This window comes from Synchiropus splendidus, chromosome 12 (assembly GCF_027744825.2).
Source record: "Synchiropus splendidus isolate RoL2022-P1 chromosome 12, RoL_Sspl_1.0, whole genome shotgun sequence".
Lineage (NCBI taxonomy): Eukaryota > Metazoa > Chordata > Actinopteri > Syngnathiformes > Callionymidae > Synchiropus > Synchiropus splendidus.
This window is the reverse complement of record NC_071345.1, coordinates 1,287,279-1,314,883: the sequence shown is the minus strand read 5'-3', so window position 1 is coordinate 1,314,883 and position 27,605 is coordinate 1,287,279. Positions and strand designations below refer to the sequence as shown.

The following is a 27,605-nucleotide window of genomic DNA, read 5'->3' as shown; positions in this document are numbered from 1 at the left end:
GGGAGCTCAGCACCGGGTGAAAGTCCCTCTGTAGATCAGCGTGTCGGAGGAACAATATTTATTTTTACTTCTTTGTCCGCCTCGGTCGATCATCTGTCACGGCGGCGGCGGCGGCTCTCGGACAATGAGGTCCCTCCCGTCTTATCGTGCGCCGCAGCTTGGCCACGTATTTGTCTAAATATCAGTGGGGCTCGGGCCACAGGAGGGACGCCGGTTCCTCTGCGGGAGCCGCACATTGTTTGGTCTGCTCCGGTATTTATCCAGATGTAAATCAGCTCGCACAAGTGCCACGTCCTGTCCTTGTGCTGTGGGCGTCGCACTCACGCTCCTCCACTGGAGGAAGTGGCTTGAGCTGAGATTGTTTTCTATTCTTGATGTGAGAAGGTGACTTCATCCGCAGTGGGAACCGGCCCGGCTCATTACTCAGCACAGGAAGCTGCACTCTGACACCCGCTGCCCTCCGCCGCTTGATCTGCGGGTCAAAGGTCAGCGCCACACGGAAGCCTTGCAAAACAGCCCGAGCTGCGCTAAACATCACGCAGGCTGCCATCTGGAGCGCTAGCATCATCAGCATCAGGTTTCAACGCGGCTAGCTTTGACCGCGACTGAAACTACTCATCCACTTGAATTCAGCTGAGGAGCTTTGCGCATTTCTGTCGTTGCTAGCACTGCAGCGATTAGCTCTGTCTGCTTCATGTCACAAGCGGCTGCAGCGCTGGCGTTTTAGCTCAAACGTCTTCAGGCACACGCCCAGCATGGCTGTTATTTCGAGCTCTGTTGTTGCTAGCGTCACAGATGTCGCCATTCAAGTTGTGTTGTTGCTACTCACGTGCCTCTGGAGGAGGTGTTATTTTTAACAGCAGTGTCTTTAGGCCGTTTGCTCCCCGGGGCTGTTATTTTTAGCACTAACATTGTTAGCATTCACATTTCAGCCTTTTGCTAGTGATACCCCCGCGACCCTCCGAATCCAGGATTTAACGTCAGAAAATAAACAAACAAAAGCAGCACAAGTCTGTAGCTGAGAGCTGTCATGCTATTTGTTCGCAGTTTCTCGTGCACACGTAACTTCAGCACTGCGATCATGTCAGCTGGGAAATCTCCAGATTCTGCCCCACAGTGACGTTTCTAAGTCACGATGTAGGAGAATCCTCATCACCCCGAGTACGCAATCCAAGATGGCGTCCCAGAACGTAAACCAGAGGTAGACGTTTTGAGCCAATGAAGAGTGCCGACGGAGCGTTCCCAGCTCCCTGGAACACAGCGTCGTTGTTTTGTGCGTTGTTTTTGGCACCAAATGCTAACGCTGTTCTGCTCTGATGCTGTTAGCATCTCAGCTAATGCATCCTTCTCAACGCTGTTGCGTTTAACACGCTGTTTTTTCACAAGTGATGATGGCAGCGTCGTTTCCCTCACTTGTGCCGGTGGTTCTGTATGTTAAGTTGTTATGGACCATCACGCGGTGTTAGCATCTCTGCTGCAGCGAGCAGGTGAGACAGACGCGACGGTGTCTTCATGTGCTGCTGGTTCATGTTGGTGATTCTCCTAAATCAACCTTTTAAAAACAAATTTGTAAAAATTAATTATTAAACTTTATTTGACTTTATCCTTGTTAAATAAGAACTGATTGGATTGCAACTTTGGATTATGTTGTTTCATGGTCAGAATTGGTTGAAAGTTCAGCATTGATTCAATTGCTTTATAGCTGGGAATTAACAGGACACATAAATTATTATTATTAATTATTATTATTGTTGTTGTTGTTATTGTTATCATTGTTGTTATGAATGTTATTTATGTCCAGGCTATTCTCATCAGGAGATTATTATTGCGACAAAACGAGTATTGCATTGTTGACGGGTTTAGAAACAGGATCCGCGTTCATTTCGTTTCTCGACCGCACATCTCCATCAGAACCGAAACCGCCGCGCTTCCGCGCTCATGCGGACTCTGGACTCTCCGAGCTTCCGTAGAAATTCCATCACTGTCAGTGTATTCGCGGTGACCGCCGCCGACCCTCCGAACCGAACCATGGAAGAGATCAGCAACATCGAGGTGGTTCCGTGCCCGGACTCGCAGTACCTGAAGCCGCTGCGGGTCCACTACAGCCAGGTGAGCCGCGGCTCGTGCCCGCTGATGTCAGCAGCTGATGCTGCGGCTCCGCGAGCCTCGAACCTTTGAAGCCCCCCCTCCCGCCATCTCGCGCCCCCTCGGTGCAGCTCCGGAGCTGCGACACGCTCGGTCCGGCAGCCACGGCTGTGGCGCTCGTGCTCGAGGAGTCGGTACCGACGGTGGACTCGCGGGTTTGTTGTGGAGTCCGGCAGCTAGCAGCTAGCATGCTAACGCTAGCTCCAAGCTAACAGCTGGTTCACCCAGGAACACACCTGGAGAACCTCCGGTTCCGAACCGCGCCGTGTGGGTTCTGTTCGACTGTGGAGTGTGTGTTCGTCTCTGACTCTCTGTGTATGTGTGTGTGTGTGTGTTGCGCTGGCTCTGGTTCAGGTTCAGAGAGATGTGTGTGTGTGTGTGTGTAGATGTTGTGGGTTCAGTTTGTATTGTGTCCTCTGGAGGTGTGTTGTTGTCAGCCAGGATGAGTCCGATGATCTTTTCAATTATGGGATGTCAGTGTGAGTCGTGTGATATGCGACTCGCTTTCGTTTGTTGTGCTGTGTTGTTCCTTCTGGCAGCTACAATATTAATAAAAATCTAATCAGATGAAAGGAATGGAAAAAAAGCTGATCGTGTTTGTAAAAAATCGAAAAATTCACAGCGTAAACATAAAGGTTAAAATGAGGCGTTCAACTGAAAGTCATTGGCCCCGCTCCAGACATTGGTCATGTGATTGTCAGGGTCCAACACACTTGGAGTCTCTCGTTCTCTCAGCTCAAGATCCGGTTGGGATTCAGACTGTAGCTCCTTCTGTCAGGAGAGAAGTCAGTGGTCCATCAGAGCCGCACTGACTCTTCTGTTGTCGTTTCCAAGCATCTCTCTCTCTCTCTCTCTCTCCTTCCCTCCTCCATTGATGTTTTATTTTTGTCCTGATCGACCGTTCTCTCTGGTCCTGTGTGAAAAACTCCTCGGTTTAAAACGGCAGAGATTGTGCATTTGTTGTTGTACTCCTGATCTGTTGCTGGCCCTGGAGGTCGACAGCCTCATTCCCCCGAGACCAAGCTCCAGTTTTGACACCAAAAATCTTCAGAAGACTTAAATATTGCTGTGGTTTTTCATATTCAACTGACTGGAAATGGGTGGTGATCAGTTAGTGAAACCTTCCTGCCAAAACGCTCCATTTAAATGTCTCAAAAGGAAGCGCTGTGAAAGAAGATGTAAATGTAACGCTGGGAGTGTGAACCTCTTTTGCTGAAGCGATGAGTGAGGCCTCCTCGGTCCACCTGCTGATCCGGTCGCTCCTATTCTCCAAGTCTGAAGTGTCTGACTCACACAGCCGCTTCCTTTGACATGGCGCAGTGTTTTCCTCAGTTGTAGGTTTGATTCCTGAACTGATGAATCCAACTCTCTAGACCTCCTGCTTCCTGTGAGTCAGTGGGTGCGCATGTCTTGCCATACTTGCAAGGACCACCGCTTGACAACCTTCCATTCTTGTGAGGACATTTTGGCTGGTCCGTGACGTTTTAAGGGTTCAAACTTCCGAATAACTGGGCTCCAGGTTGAGTCCTGGCTCAGGTGAGCCATGTGTTTTGGAGGGTTCGGTTCAGGTGGAGAGGCTGGGGAAAGGGTGACGGTCCCCACGAGGACAGAGAGACAATCATGTGTGTGTGGTGGTTATTAGCAGCGAGAAGATCAAGAGCAACCGCCATGTTTGATGTATGGCCTCGGAGAGAGCTGGTCACCTGCAGGTGGTCCCGCCCTCTTCACTTCTGTACTGTCCTGGTGCACCAGTGTCCTCCGGCTCCCCGGGGCCTTCCCTGGCGCCCCCTTTTCTCTCAGCGTGTGGCCTGAGTAATGAGAGGAGCCCCGCCATCTGTGAGCGCTGACGGATATCACACAAAGTGTTGTGTGTCTTTTGAGTCTCTGTAAGCCACGGCGGACTCACGCGGCTCGGTTGGACTGGAGAACAAGGCTCCACAGGGAAGAGCGTCCGCAGGGTTCAGGAGTCGGTCCCTCCTGTTTCAGTATGAGAGGTCTCTAGTGTTGTCAGCAGGCAGCATTGATGTCTCTCAGAGCAGGAACCAAGACGGAAATTGGCCCCTGGTGGTGCTCAGAGGGGCCAACAGGCCTGTGACGGGGTTGTGAAGGAGGACGGAGCTGAAGGCTAGTGGCGCTGTCCACAAGCTCCTGCTCTGCGCAGCATTGTCCCCTGCATGTCCTGCAGGATGCCAACTTGACATGACAGATGACTTGACTGGCAGACATGCTGCTGAGTGAGCAGCCAGGAGGGAGGAGCAGATGCATCACACCTGATCAGTTGTTGTGATCGGCATTAAAGTGGTCACGCTGATATCGGCCGATCACGGTCAGTGACCGGTCTACTGGAGCATCCCTAGTTTGCATGGTTGCTAAGCTAGTTGAAGCTCACGCCGGTCATCAAACGCGCAACTCTGTACTCCACAACGTTTGTTGTGATGCATGGACAACACAGTCTCGGGAATATTTCAATTTATTCCCAAACCTGTGAGTTTAATCCCAACACCTGGTGAAGGCAGCGTGTTGAGGACGATGGCAGCTCCGTGACGGTGTTGAACCGTGGCTCAGTGATTCCTGAGCTCTGCAGTGAAACGAGTGCATCAGTCAGCACCATCACTGTCTCCACAGCTCAGTAGAACAGTGTGAAGCGGCTCCTCGCTGCCTGTCAGCTGCCACTGCTCTTCCTCTACGCTCAGAGGAAGCAGAAGGACTGGAGAGCTCACGGCGCCACCCCTGGTCACGGAGGGGAACTACTCAGTAATTCTACACTGCGTGTGAACTGGTAGAACATGACCTTGTCAGACTCGGCGGCTTCATTGAGCTACGCTCTTTGTGGAGCTGCAGTCACTGGAAGAGCTGGAAGCTATTCTGATGTCTGCGTTGTTGGGGAGCTGGTGGGATATGGAGGCAGCAGCTGTGAGTACGTCATGAACAACCATGGCCGGCCCAGTCAGTCCCAGGTGCCAGGCAGGCCCAGAACCTGCGCCGGCACACTGGCTAATGATTTTCAGCCTGGACAGCGCGGCTGCTCCAAGGTCTGCCGGAAGAAGGAAGCTTTCATAAGCACTCAGCCCTGGAGCGTGAAGACAAAACCACCTGACAATCCTCTTACTGCTGTTGATGTAGTGCCTGTCGCCAGCGCAGGCCATTATCTTTTCATCTCTGGCTGAGCCGCGGCATCATTTCCTCGGGTTCAGGCAAGACCCGACAGGCTTTCTCCCGAGTTATTGGACTTGGTAGCGTTTCAATCCAAAGCAAGCGGGGCGCGGCCGGTCCGGCCTCGAGGAGGAATGATGGCGTGTTTGACTCCCACACACTTGAATACCTGCGTGTCATTAAAGCGCTGGCTCCTAGCAGGCGGGCGGGTCGAGAGCCCAGCGATGACTGAGGAACGGATCAGTGAAAGCTCAGCGCTCCTTGGGTCGAGGGCCACGTCTGACTGTGGCGAGAGTTTCCCTGGAATCATGTCTGCCCACACACGCGTGTTGCTCATCCACCTACACCAGCGCTGCATTCACACGCTGGTTAGTTGGCGGGGGGTTGGGGAGGTAGTGATCGGAATGTGGTTTGCTATATACATTTTATTTTTTTTTACTGGGCTTGCTCACGGTGCGCCAGTTGTCCTCCGAGCTTCTGTAGTCCCCCACTGCTCCCTTGTTTCCTTCATAGAGTGACCGTGCTAACAACAGGACACAGACTGACCTCGGCCAGGCGTCTCAAACCTGTGGCCCTGTGAGGACCAGCCTGAGACCCCTGCCTCAGACAGACGCTCAGTGTTGAAGCAAGTCCAGTGTTTGAGCCGTGTTCTAGGCCTGAGTTGGGCCGGACCTGCGTGGTGGTCTGGCTCATCTCAACCTTCCCTCTCGGCCTCTGGACGTCAACATGCGCTCACGCTCCTCTTGTCTCACCAACTCGAGCGCCTGTTCCACACCTGCTTGCCACTACTCTCACCAGATGAATGGGGCAGTGACCCGGCGGCGCTGGGAGCTCGGCGTTGCTCCGGCACACATGACGACACGTGTGTGCGGTAGCTGAAATAAGGCTGCTCCAGTAAAGCTGTCGTCGCTGCGTCTTAAAGAGCGGGTGGGCGGGAGGAGGTGTTGCCCGGAATTGAATCCAGGCCATATTTCCTCAGGCGTCGGAAAAATAGGCCAACTTCAGCGAGCCAGTCTCTCTGAGGAAGCGTGTGCTGCTGAGGGTCTGGTGGAGAGGTTTGATGCTCAGGCTCAGTCCGCCTCACCTGTGGGGCGCACCTGACCTCCCTTGCTAGATAAGCTGGGGTCAAACGCTCACTCCTGTGTGGCAACCAGACCAGCCTGAAGTGCAGCTCGCTGCTCTTGGCGCCGAGCAAGTCACCTTGGGATAAACCGGAAGGTCTGGATTGTTGCGGTTCACGTTGACACGAGACGGCGCACGACAGGGATGGTTCCGTCGGAGCGAAGGCACGATTCCCTTTGTGCTTGCGAAAGACCTGCGGGTGTGGACTTTTCACTGTAATCCGGCGTGCCAGGGTGACCACGGGGCATGTAAACAGCCAGGGAGGTTTGGGATGTTAGTCAGCAGGTCTCCCTCCCACGATCCGGCGTGTGCGAGCACATCGCTCTCTTCTGTTTCGCTCGTGGTTCAGGTGGTTGCATAATCAGCCAGTAATCCCCGATGGAGCCAAAACGATGCCTAAGTGCTCTCTCTTGTTGGGCCGAAGGTCTCTCTGAGCCACTGCGACGGACCTTCAGAAGCAGCAGCAGCTCATCGACAGCTTGTGCTCTCCGTCCTGACGCAACTCTGCAGCGCTGCTTTGCTCACACCAAGCCTCAGACGAACATGTTGAGGGCTGAACCCTGATGGAGTTTGGGGCGGTCTGTCCCCCCTCCGGGGCAAGATCGGAGAACAACTTCCTGTCCAGCTGATATTGATGGTAGAAGTATGACTGAAGCGGAAGCTAATGTCCGTCGTCTTCTTTATGTTTCAGAATGGCACAAAGAAGTCCTGGGACTTCATGCGAACCCACGACAGGTAAAGCTCTCTTCCCTTCTTCTGCCTCTCTGGCTATGACTGTCGTGGCCCAGCGCCTCAGACCTCCATGTGGCCTGGAGCTCCCGCTGAGACAAGTGCTGTAGAACGCAAGTGTCCTGTGGGGAGTGCCGGGCTGGTGCCCAGGTGGAAGCTCTGCTCACAGCTCGGACACGGACGGCTGGACTTGAGAGTGTGTTGACGTGTCTGTCGGCACGAGTGGAGGGTCGCAGTCATCTGAAGAACAGTCCCTGAAAGACCGCCTCTCTCCTGCGTGCCGTGGGTCTGACCCTGCGCCAGGTTCTCCTCCCAGTCTCTCCTGGATGACTGAGCTAGGAGAGTCCAGACCAAGGGACTCTTGATCTGTGGGTCACTCCACGGCTGGGAGGAGAAGCCCCGCTGTCAGTGGAGAGCTTTGCCTCCTGGCTCAGCTCTTTCTGCACCTCATGACTGACCATCCGTCCATCCACCTCCATCCCCCTCAACCAAATCCACCAAAGAAGCCAACGTGCTAATGCTCGCTGGTTGGCAGGATGCCAAGGCTCGAGTGGTAGCTGCTCACTTCCTTGGTGCCTCATGTGAACGTGCAGCCTTTTCATCCAGGAGACTGAGCTGTGAAGGACCGACTCTCAGTCCCAAACCCTCTGTCTCGCACCGCAGGTCTTCTTCGTCACAGTTTCAACCGCCAAATGCAAAGTTGGGTTTTGTTGCCATAGAGACACAACTTTGCACCAGAATTTCCCCAAATTTTATTATATTTGTTGATTTTTCTGCTTTTATTCTTTTGTGATCGTGACTGCTGCTCTGACATTGTTAGAACGATGCGAGGTAAGAAGCCATGACGTTCGTCTGCCAGTCTGAAAAAGCTGCAATTGAGTCACGAGTGTGTTGCCGAGTCTGGTGTCGGTGTGGTGACTGGGACCTGGAGCTCCTTCTGGAAGAAGCTGCTGTGTGGTCTGGGGAGCCTCCCTGCAGGGTGGAGTGCCGCCCCAGCGTGTCCCACGGAGCGTGTCCCACGGAGCGTGAGCGAGGAGGAGCTGAGATCATCCAGGTCCCCGGGGACGCCTCCTCGCCGCGGGCCCCGCTGCTGTCCCACTTTCTGGACCTGCTCCTCGGGGAGGGACCGCAGTCTGGCGCTGGTTCTGCTGAAGCCTCAGCGAGACGGGTCGACCCGCGTTTGTGGTGGAGGAGGGGCGTCGACGTCGTGTGAGACCAGATTCAAACACCGTCCGTCTTCTGACAAAACCTCTTCATTAAGATGCAATTTTAGAGTATTGTTTTTTTTTCCTTGTTAAATGTAGGCATTTTTCATGACTACACACTTTATTTTTTATTTTTTCCAGAAGTGCCCTTTTCCACTCAAATTGTAGCTTTGTTGGTCTTTGTTTTTGGATTTATTTCCACTGAAGATCTGCTGTAGGACTCCTGGTCTGGTGGTGCTTCTGTCCTTCTGAACTGGACCCTGTTCTGGTATCAGCAGCGGTTCTGCCGCTGACAGGAAGTTGGTTAGCAACAATAGAAAACAGCTGATGAAGATAAAACCGAGTCACTTTCGTTTATGAAACTGTCAATTTCATTGGAGGCCAGCGATCAGATTAGACCCGGCTCCTAATCTGCCGTTCCTCTCTCTCCATGGGAAAGTCGGGGCCGGGTTTCCTGCCACCACAGACGCATCCGCTTTCCCCACGCTGAGCCCGGCTCTCCGGCCTCCCCCTTCACTCCAGCCTCAGTCCTGAGTACGTGCACCGCAGAGCTCAGAGAAACCTCCTCGTCGGCTGGCGCTAATCTGGCGAGGACGACTGGTTCTGACCCGATGAGTTCAGCACCACTGCTGCGGACCAGGAAGTGGAGTGAAGTGATGCTGCCCTGGATTCTGAGCGTTCCTGCCATTGTTTCATATTTCTTGCTTGATCTGTGAAATGATAGTTATTTTAAAAACAGCAGTAACGTGGAACTGCTTGCACTTACATCAGCCTCAAAAAGACACAAAAATCCCCAAATGAAAAGACATTAAAAATATTCAAAGGACTTATTTTTTCTCTCAGTTTACCCAGGTGTTTTATGATACACGTAAAAATATCAAAGTTTCATTGAAAATTTAACACATATAGAATGAGAATGTACTTTTGTAGTCGAGACTGTCATTTCATTTTTTAGAGCGTCCAACTCTTCCCTTGGATTCAGGGCCGTGGTGCTCAGGGGCCTCGCAGGCGTCACTAACGCGGCCTGTTGCTTCTCTCCTCAGTGTGTCGGTGCTGATCTTCAACACGTCCTCGCACTGTTTCGTCCTTGTCAAGCAGTTTCGTCCAGGTGAGTCACGCTCAGCTGCAGCAGCGGCCCGGCAGAGTGAGAACAGCCTCTTCTGTTGGGAGTCGCCAGGAAGAGCTCGGCGCACAGAGAAGTAAAATAGTAGGAAGTCTGGAGGCCGATATATTTTCTTCCTCTCGCTGCTGCCAGGGAGGAAGGGCCCTTTATCGCTCGCACATCTGACGTGTCGACAAGCCAGCGACACATTTGTGGGCAGGCAGGCGGTCCTGACCGGTCCAGAACTTCTGCAGACCAGCCCAACACAAGCTGCACAGCTGGAACACGCACTTGGCTCAGTCTGATGTGGAGTCAAACACAATGCACACACACACTCACCGTACAACTTCAGCTCGATAAGACACTTCGAGTGTTTGACCTCACAGTGCCAGCACACACACACACACACACACACAAGCAGCTGGACTTCAACGCAGTGTTGTGGTGGCCACGCATAGTGGCCATGTTTATCCTACTTTGTGGGGACCAATTCTTGTGAAAACGCTGTCCTTGTGAGGACAACAACTTCAAAATAACTGGCTTCCAGTCTGGTCCTGGTGAGCCATGTGTTCAGAGGCTGGGGAAAGGGTGATGGCCAGGAGAGCCCACACACACACGTGACCCTGGACGAGGACAAACAGGGCTGGCGCGAGCATGGCGTGATTTGTCGTCTCTTCCTCCCGCAGCTGTCTTCATGTGCGAGTGGGAGAGGAAGAAGTCGCAGAGTCCCGCCACCGACAAACCTGAAGGGGGCGGTGCTGAGGCGGCGGCTGAGCCCCAGGAGACCCCGGCGGAGGGGGAGAGCCCCTCCCCGTGGCCCCCGGGGTCGGCCGGGGTCACCTACGAGCTCTGCGCCGGGCTGGTGGACAAACCCAGCCTCTCTCTGGAGGAGCTGGCCAGACAGGAAGTGCTGGAGGAGTGTGGCTACGACGTCCCGGCCTCCAAGTTGAGGAAGATCACATCGTGCAGGTGAGGTGCCGACCGGGTCGCCGGCTCCGGGGTTTGTTGGAGCCCACTGAAGGCCCGTCAGCAGAGGAGGTCACGTGAAGCCAGTGCAGCTCTGACAATGACAGCTGAGACAAGACCGGGTCAGAGTCCCGCTGCTGCCGAGTCACTGGAGCTGAGGCGGAAGCCCCACATGAGTGAGGCGCACCTGGTGGCGCTTGAGCGACGGCTCGCATTAGCGTGTTTATGATTTGACTGTGGCAGCTCCTCCTGTGTTGTGGTTTCGGCCGGATGCTATCTCCCTCGCCCTCATGACCCTCATGCCCCTCATGTGCCGCTGTAGCAACATTCAGACACTCCAGTTACAGCGGTGTCTGAAGCAGCCTGTGCTCTGGTCCCTGCAGGTCAGGCGTGGGACTGTTGGGCGCCAAGCAGACCATGTTCTACGCCGAGGTGTCGGACGACAACTGCGTGGGCGCGGGCGGCGGGGACCCGCGGGAGGGCGAGCTGATCGAGGTGGTGAAGGTGCCGCTGCACGAGGCCATGACCTTCGCCTACGATGAGCGCATCCCCAAGTCCATGGGCGTCATTTTCAGCTTCATCTGGTTCCACAACAACATGTCGCCCAAGTACAAGATCTCCACCAACGTGTAACCCCACCCCCACCCCCCGAGTGCCCCCCATACTCAATCACGACCCCCCTCATTGCCTTTTTATTTTGCTCTCTGGCACTCCCTGTGGTCTCGGAAATGGCCATAGCTGGCGAGTGCCGGCTGTTCTTGTGGTTTTGCTGTCTCGTCCGTGTCCTCTTCGTACCGCTGTTTTATCTCGGAGCAGACGCTCCACTCCATCGCCGCCAGCTTAACTTCCCTTGAGGAAAACATTTCCAGTTGTGCGCCCTTCGCCCTCTGAGTCCAGTGTCGGCTGACGTCGTTGCGGCCTCGACACATTTCTGACTCGCAGCCTTGAAGCAATACGTGCGGCAGCAAACCCTCCCGACGTAGTTTAGACACCCGCCGCCGCTGCAGAGACGCGCACCTACCTCCACGCCGCGCCTGATGCCGTTTGTCGCGCTAGCGGTCCAGAGGCTGCGTTCACACGTTCACACACACTTTTATTCACGCTTTTATTAGTTCTTGTGGAACAGTTGACGGTTCAATGCCTGTTGCCTGCCGGGAACTTTGCTTATCATTCTGTGTGTGATGATGTGGAGAAAACAAGTGGTGGTGTGTTGGTGACGCTTCGCCGACCATCAAGTCTGTGCACACGAAGCTCCACGGTTACAGATTCTCGCGCTCGCTTTTGCTACGGTGCAGTCACCGAAAAATCAGCAGCAGCTTAGCGTTTCCTCACAAACCCCACAATGTCTCTGTCAACCGGCTGAACTTGGGACTCGTGAGTTATCAAAAAAGAAAAAAGCTAGTGAGCTAGCATGTTGGCGCAGCTAGGACGTAAGAGGAGTTGTTGTTTTGGCTTGACGCAACTTTAAAACGCCAACTTCCTGTCCCTGCTGATTTTGGAAGGAAAGTGTGGAACTGTGAAAGTAGCCTTTTCCTACGGCTCTAAATCTGCAGGCTAGCGTAGAAGTCTACGATGGAATATCGTGCAGAAAAAAAAACTGTTGTGAAGGAGCGATTTAGTGATATAAAACGTCGGCGTGTGCCACGACGCCGATCATCGGCAAAGTCTCAGGTCCAAAAACTTTCAATCGCATTCGTGATCGGAACGTGACGACAACCAGCATTTTCGTAACAACAGCGTTTCAGGCGTGTCAGAGTTCCTCCTTAGACACAGTTGAGTTGTTTCATCCGACAAAGGGCTGGTTCATTATTTGTCATCCGAGAAAGACGTGCACGACACAGAGTCCATTCTATTCATGTATGATCTAGATTATATAAATATAATCTAACATTTTTAAGGATGGAGAACAAGAACTTTGCATAACAAGTGGAGAAAATCGTCTTCATTTAGTTTTGCGATCCCCTGTGACTGCGAGCGCCAATAACACAGTGAGCTTTCACCAGAAGCTGTTTTGAAGACCCACTTCCTGCTGTTAGCTTTAGCGCCCGCTGTCAAACTGCAGTTGTGGATTTCTGTCACATCTGACATGTTTTCCACGCTAAAGCACCAGTACGTTTTAAGTTTTAGGATGTTCCGTAACGCTCACTACTTCCTCATTCTAACGTCAAAATTGTGACGTTTTTAGCCAATGATTTTTAATGCTTTCATTTTTCACCTCATTTGAATCACTGCAGCACCATATCTGTGACATTCCACAGCCAGACTGAACCTCATCCACGTCGTGACATCCGTGGCACGAATGACACCGTAGGTCGCGGGTTCCTGTCGTCCATGTTTAAACAGAGCTGCAGAGCCGTGGGAGCGGTGTGTCGTCGGAGACGCAGCGGGAAGAAAAACGGCCGAACTTTGTGCCAGCGCGTCCTGACCGACAATCAGCCTGCGACAAGTCGACTCGACTCGCGATGAGCCAAGACTGATTTGATTTCAGGGCGTTCAGATTGACTTGCACTTTTTATTTATTGGATTATTTGAAGAAAGTGACTCTCACCTGAGGCCTCGCGCGGTGGCCCAGGGGCCAAGGGCTGCAGCGGTCGTCGAGTCCATCCTGAAGGTTCTGTGGTCTGGGGCGGTGCCTCGTCTGCACCTGACCGGTTCGTGACTCGGTGATAGACCTGGTGGTCGCCAGTGTGGAAGGTGCCAGCGCCCCAGGTCGTGTTGAAACCCCCCACCCCCTGAGCTCCATCTCTGCTGACTAGTCCTCCTCCTCTGGGCCCTTCCTCCACACGCTTAACAAGGTGCCGACAATCAACCTCAGTTGTGCTGGTGCAGGAGCCCGTGTGAGTTTCGGGGCCCCACAGAAGCCATTGGGCCGCCCCACGATCACGATTCACTGGGCTGCTGGAGTCTCTACCTCTGTCGCTCAGGCACTCGGGTGCAGTGCGCCGACATATCGATGCGTCGTCTCAGAAGCCCCGCCCCCCCCGTCCCCATGTTGCTCCCTTCATTTTGGTCCTGGCACCATTTCCTGTGTGGCGCTCAGCAGCAGTTTTAAAGGTGCTATGCCGGGTTTTCTCCACCTTTGTTTATGGATCAGTGAAGGAGTCTCGGCAGCCCAACTGGACGCAGCTCTGTCGAGGGTTTCGGCCGACGGTGTAGCAGCCGCGCAGCGTGGTTTTTCTGTTTACGCCGAACGACTCAGTTTTTGATCATGTGTTTTGCGCTTCTGTCATCGTGGGCAGTGTTTTGTTGATTTTGACCTTCATGTATTTAACTTTGACTCACTTGATACAAGCGACAGGGATATAGTTTGGCAAGTTGCATGTTCACGACTGTGTTGCAGAGAAGACGCAAGTGGAAATAAAGTGGGTCGAGAACCCGAAACATGGCACAAGTGCGGGGGTTTTATTCGGACTTCTGGACTCTAGGTGGCGCTGGTGCTGCACTGCGTATCAGGCCTTAGGTAGAAGTTTAAACCTGAAGGTCTGCGACTGCAGGCAGCTGGCGGGGCCCGGTCTGTTACTGTGTCCCGGGTGTCGTTGATCTGGTCCCCACTGGTCCGGCTTCTGCTCAGACACGAGCAGGAGGCTCCAGTGCTTCCCACTGGTGACTGAGGAGAGCCGGCTCCTCTCCTGGCCTCCATGACTGCCGTCTCCAGGGTGGCTGGGCTGAAGAAGCTCCTCGGCCTGGGCTTCTCCTCCTCCTCTCCTCCTCCTCTCCTCTTCCTCTTCCTCTTCTTCCTATTCTCCTCCTCCTCCTCTTCCTTCTGTTCCTCCTCCTCCTCCTCTTCCTTCTCTTCCTCTTCCTCCTCTTCCTCCTCCTCTTCTTCCTTTTCCTCCTCTTCCTCTTCCTCCTCCTCCTCCTCATCCTCCTCCTCCTCTTCCTTCTCTTCCTCCTCCTCCTCCTCTTCCTTCTCTTCCTCTTCCTCCTCCTCCTCTTCCTTCTCTTCCTCTTCCTCCTCCTCCTCCTCTTCCTTCTCTTCCTCTTCCTCCTCCTCTTCTTCCTTCTCTTCCTCCTCCTCCTCTTCCTTCTCTTCCTCCTCCTCCTCTTCCTCCTCCTCTTCCTTCTCCTCCTCCTCCTCCTCTTCCTTCACTTCCTCTTCCTCCTTCTCCTCCTCTTCCTTCTCTTCCTCTTCCTCCTCCTCCTCCTCTTCCTTCTCTTCCTCCTCCTCCTCCTCTTCCTTCTCTTCCTTCTCCTCCTCCTCTTCCTTCTCCTCCTCCTCCTCCTCCAGCTGGTGGACACTGTGGTTCCCCTGTGTGGCTCACCTGACGTTCCGCAGCCAGCAGCCGCCTGCTTGGCTTTCATCCTGTAACCGGAGCCAAGGGGCGTCCCAGTCCTCCAGAGGCCATCTGGATCGGCACGCGTGACGGCGGCAGATGGAGCGGCCGCGGCGGTCGCTCAGGTGACCTTTGATGAAGCAGCGTGATTCCAGCACACGTCCCACCTGTATGCTAATGAGGGCGCGGCCAGTCATCCACACCATCAATTAGGTGGAGTTCACAGTGAAAATGTACTTTTGACATCATGAGTGCTTCACCGTCATGGATGGAAACATGCCAATGTAGTTGGAGGCAAATAAAAATGAGAATATTTTACATTTGAAAAGTTAGGGGGAAAAAAGGACTTTTCCTTGAATGTTAGAAAAGGTTTATTTTCATTCTTTGTTATTGTCTTACTACTGAAACTGTCTTCATCCCAACACTGACCCCTGAACGCCTGCGTGAAAGCTAGCGTGTCGAAACATGAATATGATTCTGATGTGTAATGTTCTGATGTCGAACCTCCGGCGCTCAGCGTCATGATTCACACGGAAATGTGAAGTCTCACCGGTGGAGCGGAACGTGCCGTCACCTCTGCTCCAGGGGTCAGAGGTTGCCTTGTTGTTGGTCAACAGCCTCCTCTTCGTCTCTCCACCTCAGCTCCACCCCCCTGGATCCCACCCCGACTGCCCAGAGCTGGGTCTGGGTCCTGTTCAGAACCAGGAGCCCAGGACCTTCCCTGTCAGTCAGCCGAAGCCAGACACCTGTGGTGTTGGTTGCTGAGCTCCTAACCGTCACTGCTATTTTCCAGCCGGCGTTCCGGAAAAGCCGCATTCCTGCGAGCGTTTCTGTGCGCCAACGTTTGATCGAAAGATTCAGGGAATCACTCTGAGCTCAGGCAACCTGTTGACAGGTCTGGGGGTCGTAATGTTTGGGCTGCCAGCTTCTTCCCACCTGTTGACCGAAGCCTGGTGCTGCGGCTGACCCTGAAGGCCTCGGCAAAACCTTGCAGAGGAAGAGACGACGACGACGATGATGATCTTAGGAGACGGCTGCAGACCAATCCGATGTCTCAGCGACTGTAAGCGACGCGACGTTAGCATCGGAAGACGCACGACCTTGACCTGCCACAGAGCCGAGTCATACTCCCCAGCTTCTTCACACACTCCTCGCTTCCCATCAGGACACTCACACACACACACACTCTACTTTCTCCCCTTGTTTGTGATGACTCGGCATTGAGTGGCGTGTTCCTCCGGAGCCTCGCCAGAGTGGGTCGGGCACGATTCTGATGGGTCCAGATAAGCGTGGAGCATCTGATGGAGGAAGTCGACTGCTGAGTGGCCACAGGGTCACATGACTCGCCCGAGTCACACAAGCTCCTGGAAGAACCTAAGATCAGGACTGTAACTGGTGAGAGGAAATCAGAGTTTACTGACGAGCGAGCAGGAGACAAAAGTCACCCTGGTGTGGCCCTGGAGGTCACGTGATGAGCCCGACCTCTGCGGCTTCTTTGCGCTTGAGCAAATGTTGACTCCGTCAGTCTGTTTGCTGCCGGCGGAGACGGCGGCGGCGAAGGTGGAGCCGGCCGGTCATGTGACGGGGGTCGGGCCACGAGGACAGCAGGACTCCCGTCCCTGGTTCTGGTCCAGAGGGGCTCCAGCAGGTGAAGCTGTCCTCGGACCTGAGTCCGTCCCTCTGTTCACTCCAGTGCTCTTCCCTTGTTGACTCTCCACCTGTGTATTTTCAGGCTGCTGATGTTTGCTTTTCATTCCTGAAAACATTTTTACTCCTGGAGTTGTGTGTCACTCCTTTCTCTCCGTTTCCTTCATTTTCACGTAGTTTTCTTTATCAGTTTGTTGTCTCAGTCTAAACGTGATCTTTTTTGCCTTTTTTTCTGACCTTAGCCACAAATTCCTTTCCTCATTTTCGATTATTATATCTTGATTCTTATCATGATGTGGTTATTTTTCCTTCACTTTTCTTTCTTTTTTTAACCATTTCCTGTTGCTTATCTTCTGTGGTCTATTTTCACTTTCAATATTCCTCCCATGTTTCCTTTCAAATGACGGCTCGACAGCTCTTTCTTCTCTGTTGATGCGAATGACATTTTGGAACCGGAGTCCAAGCGTCCGGCGTCCAAGCTCCGCTCCGTCAGAGCCGCTGCGTGCGGACGAGCCGTCCGACGCGTCTGATCCGGGTTCCGCGTCCCTGGCTGACGTGTCGACTGACGGAGGAGCGGCAGCGACGCTTCCTCAGGTGATCCAACTGAACCGCTCCTCGCGCCTCGGATGAGTGACGGGTGGCTGTGGCCGCCAGTAGAGGGCGCTCCACACTGCAGCACCGTCACACGGAGACACTTTAGGGGCAGAATTGTGCAGAAACGGGTCGGACCTGAAGGTTAAAGCCCTGTGATCTGACGCAGGTGCTCAGCTTTGTTGTGCCGCTGCCTTGGTTATTTACCGAGTGCCACGAGTCTCGCGCTGCAGACCTTTCATCGGATCAGAGGAGCTCACGTGTTGACGCCATGACTCTGACGCTGGCTCACCTGGCAGACTCGGACCTGGTGGAAAGACTGACGTGGAGACGCGAGATGAAGGGGAACACGCTGGTGTAGCACCGGGGGAGGACAGCGGGGGCAGCAGTGAGCTCGCTGCAGGTGAGCTGAGCCAGAGGCCAGAGCCATGAGGGGACGAATCTGCAGACTGGAACTGGTCTCGCTGCCAGGCTCCGCGGAGCCCGGTTCAAGACTCAGATGGAGCTGGTTCAGACGGAAGCGTGTTAACGCAACCACCTGCTCAAGCATCGCGAACGCATCACAGGGGCGCCACCTTATCTGAGCCTCCACCTGCCAGCGGCCCCCTGGTGGTGGAGCGCTGACGAGCGTTTTAACCAACGTCATCCGGCTGAGACTCAAACGCAGCGACAAAAACAAGTGTGTGTGTGTGTGTGACACAGGTGCAGTTCTCCACGTCACCTGAGGGGCAGTCGCGAGCCAGAGTCGCCATAAGGCACAGAAGAAGAGGCCAGCGTTGGTGGCGGAGACGTCAGGTTCGGAACACTGAAGGGTACTGTCGCATCATTCTTCATGGTTCAGACCGGGGGGGTGCTACGCGTGAGGGTCGGACCCTCCTGGGTCCCAAGTGCTTCAGCAGAAGAGTAGAAACGGGCTCCAAACCACCGGCGGGTTTTTCGGCCGGTGAATTAAAGGAGACGAAGAAGTCAAGTTTGAGGGGGGCGGGAGGGCCGCGGGGGAGGAGGGGGGGGATTCTACTATGGGCCCGCCTCCCGCGCTCCTGATTGGCCGCCTCTCTCCCCGCAGGCCCAAGGCGGAGTGGCTCGCGCGGCTGCCACTCACACAGACGTCCTCTCCCCAGGCGGAGGCTCGTGAACGTCTCAGTCGCGGTGAGGAGATCTGACGGAGCGGCTTCTGTTCATGGACCCCCAGCACCAGCGCCACCACGAGCCCCGCGCGCCCACACATGTAACGCCTGGCCCGAGCCCGCACGGAGCGAGCCCCCGCATGTGAACGTCTCTCCCCCCCCCGCCGCGGAGGAGGAGGAAGTGGTCGCCGGCTCTGCGGCTGTTTGTCTCTGCTGCTCCGCGCTTCTCCCCCCGCACATCTCCCCGCGACTCATCCGAGGCATGTGGACCCGCACCGGGATTAGGAGTCGCTTCCCGACAGTGCTGCTGCTGCTGGCGCTATGGACCGAGGTAGGAGGGCGAGCCGCTCCGCACGAGCGGCGGAGGTAAAAGTTGGTGGGCGTGGGCGGCGCAGGCTCGCATCATATTAATCGATCATTAAATTGCGTCAGTTGTGGAGCATGTGATCGCATCCCATCCACTTCAGCTCCATTTTGGCTCGCGCTGCTGCCTTCGTCCTGGAAAACAACTTGGAAGTTGGATTGCTGCAGCGGCGAGGCGCCCCCCGGGGAGGGGGGGTGTTGGTGCGGGGGACCCCCACCTGCAAGGGACCTGTTCACGTGGTCCAATCCTGATGCCGCTCGCGTTTGCGGGTTCGCTCTCGACCTGCGCGTCAGTGGACATATGATCCTTAGTAAAAATGTCTCCTGGAGATCCAGGGACGCACCTCGCACCCCCCCTCCCATCTCCCCCCGCACTGACTCGAATTTTTATTCTCCGTCGCTGCAGCTCAGATCAAACGGGTTCTGGTCTTCAGACCATCCGGTTCTGGGTCTGCCTCAGGCGTCCCCCCAGACCTCCATCTTGTGCGGGGTCACTGGGTCAGAGTCAAGGTTCTCCAGGACTCGGACCTTCTTTCTGAGACCGCGGAACCCGGGACAAACCCAAGACTCCAGTCACTCTACTCCGAGTCTGTGTTGGGCCGAGCCGGTCCAGTCTCCTGAGACTGGCCTCAGTGAGCAGCTTCACCGGACACAGGGCCATGGCTGTGATCCGAGTCTCAGCTTGGATGAAGGACTCGCTGCTCGTTCTGTCGACCCGTTCCCGAGGTTCTGAACTGCAGCTCTGCTTCACGACTCAGCCAGATGACTGGTCTCCTCTCCCAATCTGGGAAATGTTTGTCGACGGTAGCCTCACTAGCTGGTGCCGCTCCACTCCGAGTCTCTGGTCGACAGCAGGTTGTTCACTCCTTTGATCTGGCTCTTCTCCCGCAGCTGTCCGAGTCGACCGGCCACTTCGACCTGCAGCTGATCTCCTTCGAGAACATCAACGGGGAGCTGGCGGACGGCGACTGCTGCGATGGCGCCCGCAGCCCCCAGGACCAGCGCTGCTCCCAGGACCAGTGCGACACCTACTTTAAAGTCTGCCTGAAGGAGTACCAGGTGGACGTCACCACCCATGGGACCTGCACCTTTGGAAGTAGAACCACGCAAGTTCTCGGTGGGAATATGTTTTATTTTAAGAAGAACAGCAAAGTTATCGACGGCGGGAGGATCCAGATCCCGTTCCAGTTCGCCTGGCCGGTGAGTGCCGCTGCCTCTCCTGCTTCTCCGGGGGGTTGATGGTTCTATTTCAGTGCAAGCCTGTTCTAGCGCCTCTTCATGAAAGCCACCTTCAGAGGTTCAGCCCTGGTGGTTAGCATGTGGCTAACAGTGGCTAGTGGCTCGGGATGTGGTTACTCTGTATCTGTAATGGGATATTAGCTTGTCACTTTACGATCTGACCATTCGGTGTCGTGCAGAAAAACAGGAAAGAACGCAATGTAGCGTGAGCAGCTTTTTCTGTTTCCATTTGACGTTTATTTTGAAATGCTGTTGGAATGACACTGAATTCTTGTCTTTTAAGATGTTGATAGTTCGAAAGCTAATGTTCGAGCGCTAGGCTCATGTTAGCCTCGCCTCTGTGGAGCTGTAGCGCTGGAGAGATCGTGACAGCGCGTCGGCCGTCGCTGTTAGCCTTAACGTCGGTTGCTTCCCCACCCGACCTCTTCAACATGATCAGCTTGATATGTCACCCCCCCACCACCACCACACACCCATAATTTGGACCCTAATTTGTGCGCTAAACCACGGGTAACGGTGCGGCGCTAGCTTTGTGGTCGTTTTATCTGGGCCGTGTTCTGAGGTCACTCAGTGACTGTGGGCTGTAATTACAGCGCCCGCCCCCCGCGCCCCTCCCTCCCCGCCCTCACACGGATCACGCTCCGTGTAATTTGGCTGGTTTCAACACGTCCACGAGTAATTATTAACCCAAAGCCTCATCCTTCTGAAGCCAACTCCGCCGTGTTGGGGCCATCGACATGGTCGACCCGTGACCCGAGCTCCACAGAACCGTGTCAGTCAGTTCCTGTGGGTTCTTCTGTCGTGGCTCTTGCTCTGTGTGAGTCACTCGCGAGACTCCACCGAGTCAGGAAGGAGCATGAATCAAGGCGATCACCTTGATCTGATCAGGATCCTCTCGCTGCTCTCCAGAGCGGCCAGATAGACGGGGTCTGGCTGCATCCCAACGCCACCTGCCCGGCCACCGTGGGCCAATTAGGGCTGGGAGGCGGCCGGCGTGACACCGCCACGGTTGTGACAGCTCAGCGGTGGGAACCCGGCTGAGCCGCTCTCGTCTGGTCTTGTCGGGCCGTCTGTGGGAGGAAGCTGTAATTACTCCTCTGTTCTCATGATGAATGAGTGAAGCCGTGTGAAACCCGAGTCCAGCTGAAGCGGCCGGCTGCTGCTCCCTGCTGGGGGGGCAGGTGGACCCCGCAGGACCGCCGACCCCCGAAGCAACATCAGTAGTGCTGCTCCGCACGGCTGCCGCTGTTTGTTGCTCCAGCCAGCGTCGGAATCTCAAGCCTTTCATTGTTTGTGCCGAGCCAGATCCGAGCTCCGTCAGGCGGAACTCTCTCCGCGATGACTCCACGACCTTCCTGTCTCCACGCTTCAGCTGAACTCTGACCTCAGCCCGGGTCCCTCCGTGGCGAGCGCGTTGGCCGTCAGACTTCTGAACCATAGAAATGAAAGGACTGGGACAGAAACCTGAAGGAGAGACGGCGGGAGATGGGCTGCACAGATGGAGGGGAAAGGTTCTACTGTTGTCAATCAAAATACTGAACCGTCCAGAGAGAAAAAAACATCAGAAGGGAGGGAGGCTGATGATAAAAAAGATCCTGAGACTGAAGATTAGAAACCAAAAACTGGACCCGGATTGAAGACGGTGAAAGAAGTGCAACAGTTGGCTGCGCATGATCAAAGGATTGAGGGAGAAGAAAAAATCTGTCGACGAAGTGCCAAACTATAAACCAACAGCGTCACTTTAAGCCTGTTGACGCAACTGACGGAGAAGAAAAGCAATCGTAGAAATATTCCCCTGCAAATGTGAGAAATGAAGTGGTGTTACAACTGTTGTGTGGAAGACCAGGGGCACCTGACACGTCCCAGACGGCGGGTCGGTGGTGGACTTCAGCGCGGTCTGTGCGCCGCTCGTCCTGCTGCTAACAGCAGTGAATTCAGCGTGATGATGGAGTCGGTGAGCCATGAGTCTTCTGACGCTCCAGTCAGTGGAGCAGACTCGTGTGCGTGCGAGCGAGTGTGTGTGTGTGTCCAACTTCTGAGCGACCCGGTGACTCGGCCGTTCTTTCTCTCGGGTGCCAGTTAGCTGGGCCCACTGGGGGACGTCGGGAGTCTGGAGCCGTTTGGTCCGAGTCAGAATGCTTCCTGACTGCAGTGAAGGCTGCGGAGTCATGTGACCACAGCCGCAGTCATCGGAGGGTTCTATGTTGGAAGAGCTGCGGTCACATGGCGCTGTGGTGATGACAGTCAGCTGACCTCTGGTGGCGGAGCTGTGAGAAGGCGCTGCCGTGCTGTTTTGATCTCCATGGGAAAATGTGCGAGCTGGTCTCCTCCCGAGTCGTAAACTTAACGAGCAGGTCCTTTGTGGCTCCTCGGGAGGCTGAGAGGCCGGCGGGCCGCCGCGCCGTCTCATTAGCCCTGCTCAGACACCTGGTGCCGGGCATGGGGACCCAGCCTGGTCCCGCTCCTGCTCGCCGCCGCCGCAGACAAAGATGCAGTGTGACATCAGCGACTGCTCCGTGTTTCACCCCGCGCCGTGTCAGAGGACTGTCTGAGGCCTGTGGTGCCGGCAGCTAACGCTGCTGCTGCCACGCCGGCGGCTTCCAGGCCTCCTTCCTCTGCTGCCATGAGTACTGCTCCAGTACCAGTACACCTCATGCAGTGGTCAAGCCAGGACTGCCCTGCCCTCATGGTGAAACTGAGTGGACTCCAGAGGACTCCTCCAGACCACGTCTGGTGTCGGCACGCTGACGGTGATTTGACTGGATGGTGAAGTCTGCACTCCTGGAGCTCAGGTCTGAGCAACACCCGAACCACGACGGCAGAACCGGGACAAAATGAATGTTAAAGAAACGAGATGACGGCAAGACTAAAACACGAGGAGCCTGCCGTCAGAGAAAGTCAACCACAAGAATAAAGTCCTGTGGTTTGGTACTTTATTTTTGAAAAGTAAGAAACGTCCGTCATATACATTTAGAAAAAAACACCAAAAACATATATTGAAGAGTGCAGGAACATTGAAAAAACATTCAAAAAAGCAGTTTCGCTGCAACAAAACGGTGTCCATGAACAAATATTGGCATTTGTAATGAAAACCAGCCTTTATAGAACAGATAAAACGTGAATGTTGAATTTACATTTGCACAGAAATGCCGTGATGACCGTGAAATTACTGTAAAAGTTCACATTTCATAAATGATTTTGGTGAAGGAAGAAGATGGTATTGGCTCTATTTTGGTCCCAAAAGTTGTCACATAAGACTAGCAAGTCGTCCATCACCATGAAGAGTACATAAAGATGACTGTTGAAAAAAGTTGCCGACAGTTTCAAGGTTAGCCTCTTGAAGCATAGTGGGTTCCTGCTCCAATTTGACTTGGTTTCTTGTCGTGGCACACTTTTTTTCTTGGGGAACAAATGGGTAGCTAGCTTGTTAGCATCCAAGCCAGGATCGAAATGTCATGTGAAAGCAGTTATGAGAGGTTTCGTCACACTGTAAATGAAGCACATTTCTGACTGAGGAGTCAGTAAGGACGGAAAAGCAGGTCAGGGACTGAAACTGACGCTAACACTCGTCTCGGCCAGTCCACTTTGTTTGTGTCGCATCGTCGCGTCTGTGCACTGCACCCCGGAAGTCCCGTCTTTGGTGGGGTCTTCGGACCCGGGCCTCTGGAGGACCTGCGCTCCGGGAGTCTTCAGCAGACGTGTGTGGATCCGCTCAGACCTGCTCGGCTCTGTTTTTCCTGGCTGCGACCCAGAAACCTGCCGATGGTTCGGGTCCACGTGTGAGTCAGATGTGCGGGGAACCTCAGCCCCGTCAGTCACGTCTGCGCTGCTGAGCCCAACCAGAGCTCTGGCCGTGGATCACGAGGCCTCGATGGAAACAGATCTGTTTTATCGACGCCATCGGGTTGTTTACATTTAATTCCGTCTGAAAACGGAAAGTCTGTGGCCGCAGAGCAGCGTGGATGAAGCGGTGACGGTGATGAGTGAGCGTGTTGTTTCAGACGCTCCGGAACATAAATACAAATATCCTGGCGGGGAGCGGGGGGGGCGCGACGATCTTCAAAGGTCTGAGGTTTGGCGGCGACTTTGACTCGGGCGTGTTCGCGTCTCCTCTTCCTCCGGCAGCTTTCATCCGCAGTAAAGTATATTTTAGCGGAACACTCCCTGGCTGAGCCGAGCCACACCTGACACCCGGCTCGCCGGGGCTGTTGCTAGGAGACGGCAGCATAGAGCTCTGGTAAACAATGACCCCCCGCCCCGCCCAGCCGCGGCCCCCGGGAGGCTCCGAGCGGCGGCTCTCACCTGTGATCCAGCTTCGCATCCATCCAGTCGGGACTCGCCTGGTTTGCGTCGGCGCTCGGCGGGAATGTTCAGCTGCGGAGAGATGGAAGAGAAGCTCACACCCTCGCGGCTCGGCTGGTTCCGATCCAGCTGACGCTCCGCTCTGGAATCCGCGTCTCTGTAAACTCGGGAGACGCGCGTATCGTGCTGACGAGAAGCTGAGTCAGCACTTTCACGCGTCCCTGCCGGAGTTGGGATGTTGAAATGCCGCCGTTGCCATGGTGACGATCACTGTCCGTCCTCACGTGAGCGGAAGCGTCTTCAACTGAGTCGGACCAAGACTGACAGATGGAGGCGGAGGAGAAGAGAGGAGGATGGAGAGATGGAGACAGAACAGATGGAGAGAGACAGGCAGAGAGTGGGTGAAGCTGAGGGAGAGAGAGACAGGTGGGGTCAGAGAGAAGGTGGTGCAGGACCAGAGGAGACCACCTCAGGAGTGACGGGAGAGACAAGCGTGGAGACCAAGACTGACAGATGGAGGCGGAGGAGAAGAGAGGAGGATGGAGAGATGGAGACAGAACAGATGGAGAGAGACAGGCAGAGAGTGGGTGAAGCTGAGGGAGAGAGAGAGACAGGTGGGGTCAGAGAGAAGGTGGTGCAGGACCAGAGGAGACCACCTCAGGAGTGACGGAAGAGAGAAGCCTAGAGACCAAGAGATGTAGAAGAAGAAGAAACCAAACCTGGGATCGGTGAGACAGTGGGAGACAGACAGACAGACAGACGTGGCCACGTTTGCGGCGGGAGAGAAGCGCCAGCTGGTTCATTAGCACCGTGACACTGTGTTAGCAGCGACGCTCACACTTGCGCTCAAGTCTGCGCCCAGTGTGACGGGTTCAACAGCCCAGTCTTATTGTTGGAAATCTCCGAGTGGACTCCTGGCCTTCCCAGCAACACTTGCTCTGTCCGCCTGCAGGTGGCGCTTCACTCAGGGCTGACCTCCAGAGGTGGCCGTGTCCTGTATGGGACTGACGGCGCGCTTGCGGTCTGGTGGTGCAGGACTGAGCCTCCTGGAACCTCTGCTCATTGATGCTTCCATGTCAAACCGACTAAGTCACTGGCCTTTTGAAAGTCTTGAAAGAAGCAACCCTAAAAAATCGAGCTGCAGTAGTAGTTTATGGCACGATGCATGAAGCCCATGTCGCTGTAAAAACTCACTGGATTTGGGGAACGACATCTTAAGTGTGGCTGCTGTGTGACTGGGACCTGGGTCTGACCCGAGTCCTCCGCCTCTGGAGGCCCAGTGAGTCAGCACATTACATGAGTGTGTTGTTCTTCGTTTATTCTCCAGGTTTCCTGCTGGGTTTGGTTTACTGCGACCGTGTTTTCCATTCTCTTTGGGCTTCTGCTGAGTCATGTTTTCAAGCGTGCGACCGTCTTGTTGCGGAACCCGCGGGCGCCCGGCCTGCTGCTCATTTCACGGGCGGTTAATTCTCCGCGCTGCTGTTTGAGATGCTAACGGGAATCTTCTGCTAATGTTTCCGAAGTGCAGCGTTGCCATGACGCCTCCAGGCAACCAGCAGCTGAGACGCCCGCGGTCTCGCTGAGCTTTAACCCTGCGGCTGGGTTGTGTGCGCTGCTGGTCTGGAGGTTGTCGGTTGAAGTCCAGAAGTGTTTGTGAGTCTTAATTGGTTGTGTTGTCGTTGTGTTACTGCTTAATGAGCCTCCCAGGTTTGTTGTAGCTGAGAGTGGTTGTGTTGTTGAGTTGAGACGCCATGGCAACCTGCCTGTGTGTGTTTGTGTGTTTGTACAGTCCAATGTGTTGTGCTGTATAAAGCATCTCTTTTTATCATATATTTCCCCCCATAAGTATCAGTTTGCTTAATGGGCTGGTTTGGTGGGCATGTTGTGAGCTTGTGAGCACCGAGTCTGGACAAGCCACCATTGCTGTGAGGACCATTTCTGAGGACAGGTTGAGCGGTTAAAACCTCAGTGAAAGTGAAGCGTTGATTCCAACTGGCTTCCAGTCTGGTCCAGAGTCCTGCTTCAGGTGAGCCATGTGTTTAGGGGCAGAGGCTGGGGAAAGGGTGACGGCCAGGAGAGGTGCTCTGGAAAACAGCAACAGCCAAACAAACGTGTGTGAGACAGCAGTCACCAGCACTGGAGTTTTTTAGTGTTTTGCACAGAGATATTTGTGATAGAAACATCCTTGTGGTCAGGTCTGTGCTGCTGGAGTTCAGATGGTGTCAGCCACCTGCCACTCACACGCTGGCGCATCTGTGTTGGCGCCGCCCTCCTGGCTTGTTGTGTCGGACAGCACGTGGGTGTGAAGAGGGCAGGTGTCGCTAGAGAGCACCGAGCTCGTGAGCACTGCCCTTGGGCAAGGCATGTGGTGAGAGAGGAGCCTTGGCTGCCGAAGAGAGGCAGGTGAAGGCGTTTGTGGAGCCAAGTCAGCAGTGATCTTTAGCTACTCAAACTTTTCCTGATGGTGTTTGCTTTTCTGTGACGGAGCGTTGACGAGCGCCAAGCCGGACCGTCACGTCGGATTCAGAACGTGATTGATGCGCCACGGAGCGGATCCTTGACGCGCCTCCAAGAGTTGAGACATCTTGTGCGGGGAGGTTCTGAGGTGCAGGGACTTGTCGGTTCTGATCTCCTCCAAATGAAAAAGAAGGCGACGTCACGCCGGCATGTTCGCGGGTTGCCGGTGCGAAAGCCGCATTCCCCCTGCAGCTGGACAGCAAGTCGGCGCAGGCTGCAGCCGTTTACTGTTTAATCGGAGCCAGCTTCACACTTCACCTTTGGAACTCCTTAAAAATGTGAAATAGCTGACGGCACACTTTCCCACTCGCACGGAGCCTCCTGGAATCTGACTGGCGCTGAAGCGGGTTTCAGGCCCTGGCCGACCCTTGGTGGGAGGTCAGGGGAGTCGTCGGAACACTGCTTTAAACCCGTTTAAAATCCAAGTTTGAACTGGAGGAGTCGCCGAGCCACTGATATCTGTCCATGGAAGAAAGGGGCGAAGGTTCAGTCCACACCGGCCCAGCGCTTTTGCTGACTCATGATTCAGATTTTCAACTACTTCCACGATCATTTGACTGCTCCGTGCTCCGTGCGGCGAGGTCGGCGTGAAGGTCGCGCGCGTCTCCTGGAGATGGCTCTTCATTAAAAAGTCCAAATTGAACTCGCAGATCATTAACCCGCCAGATGAGCTCATTATTCCGCCGTGATTGTCCTGGTGTGATGGAGGACGAGCGGCGGAGAGTTTGGCGCCGGCGCGGAACATAGTAGACCAGCGGGACCAAAGCTGGGATTGACATCAGATTAATGAAGATTACGTGCGGCGATTACTGGCCGCGGGATGAATGGCAGCGTCTCGTGTCCCGTCAGGAGGAGCCTCTGGTGGTTATCGCAACTTTCGCGTCGGAGTCAAACGTGGCGCACCTGAAGGCATTGTTGTGCTCACTGAAGTGAGTCAGTGAAAACTGCCGTCTTTGACCTTCTTGTCTTCGTGACTGGAGTTGAAGGTGGAGCACAGGTTTGAGTCCGTGACTGACTGGTCCGCTCTCTGCTGGGGATGCTGGGCCCTCCGGGGGTCCCACGCCGCCCCTCACCTCGGCAGACCCGTGTGCGCACTGACCCCGACCTCCCGCCGCCTCCCTCT

The 27,605-nt window shown here is 54.7% G+C and overlaps 2 protein-coding genes across 5 annotated transcripts in view; both read left to right on the top strand.

Annotated features, from left to right (window-relative positions):
* Positions 1-1,905: 1,905 nt before the first annotated feature.
* On the top strand, positions 1,906-14,368 carry nudt14 (nudix (nucleoside diphosphate linked moiety X)-type motif 14). The gene is made up of 5 exons (XM_053880121.1): positions 1,906-2,109; positions 7,112-7,155; positions 9,398-9,462; positions 10,143-10,425; positions 10,806-14,368. The coding sequence occupies exons 1-5, from the start codon at positions 1,939-1,941 to the stop codon at positions 11,053-11,055; spliced, it is 813 nt and encodes a 270-aa protein (XP_053736096.1). The 5' UTR covers positions 1,906-1,938; the 3' UTR covers positions 11,056-14,368.
* Positions 14,369-17,688: 3,320 nt separating this feature from the next.
* jag2b (jagged canonical Notch ligand 2b) overlaps positions 17,689-27,605 on the top strand; it is a 29,025-nt gene continuing 19,108 nt past the window's right edge. For 3 of the 4 annotated variants that reach the window (XM_053880119.1, XM_053880118.1, XM_053880117.1), the window contains exons 1-2: positions 18,001-18,392; positions 19,316-19,624. In XM_053880119.1, the coding sequence (XP_053736094.1) occupies positions 18,324-18,392; positions 19,316-19,624 (378 nt within the window). In that variant the 5' untranslated portion in view covers positions 18,001-18,323. Of the gene's footprint in view, positions 17,747-18,000; positions 18,393-19,315; positions 19,625-27,605 lie in introns of those variants that run through there. The other variant, XM_053880120.1, reaches the window with a different exon arrangement.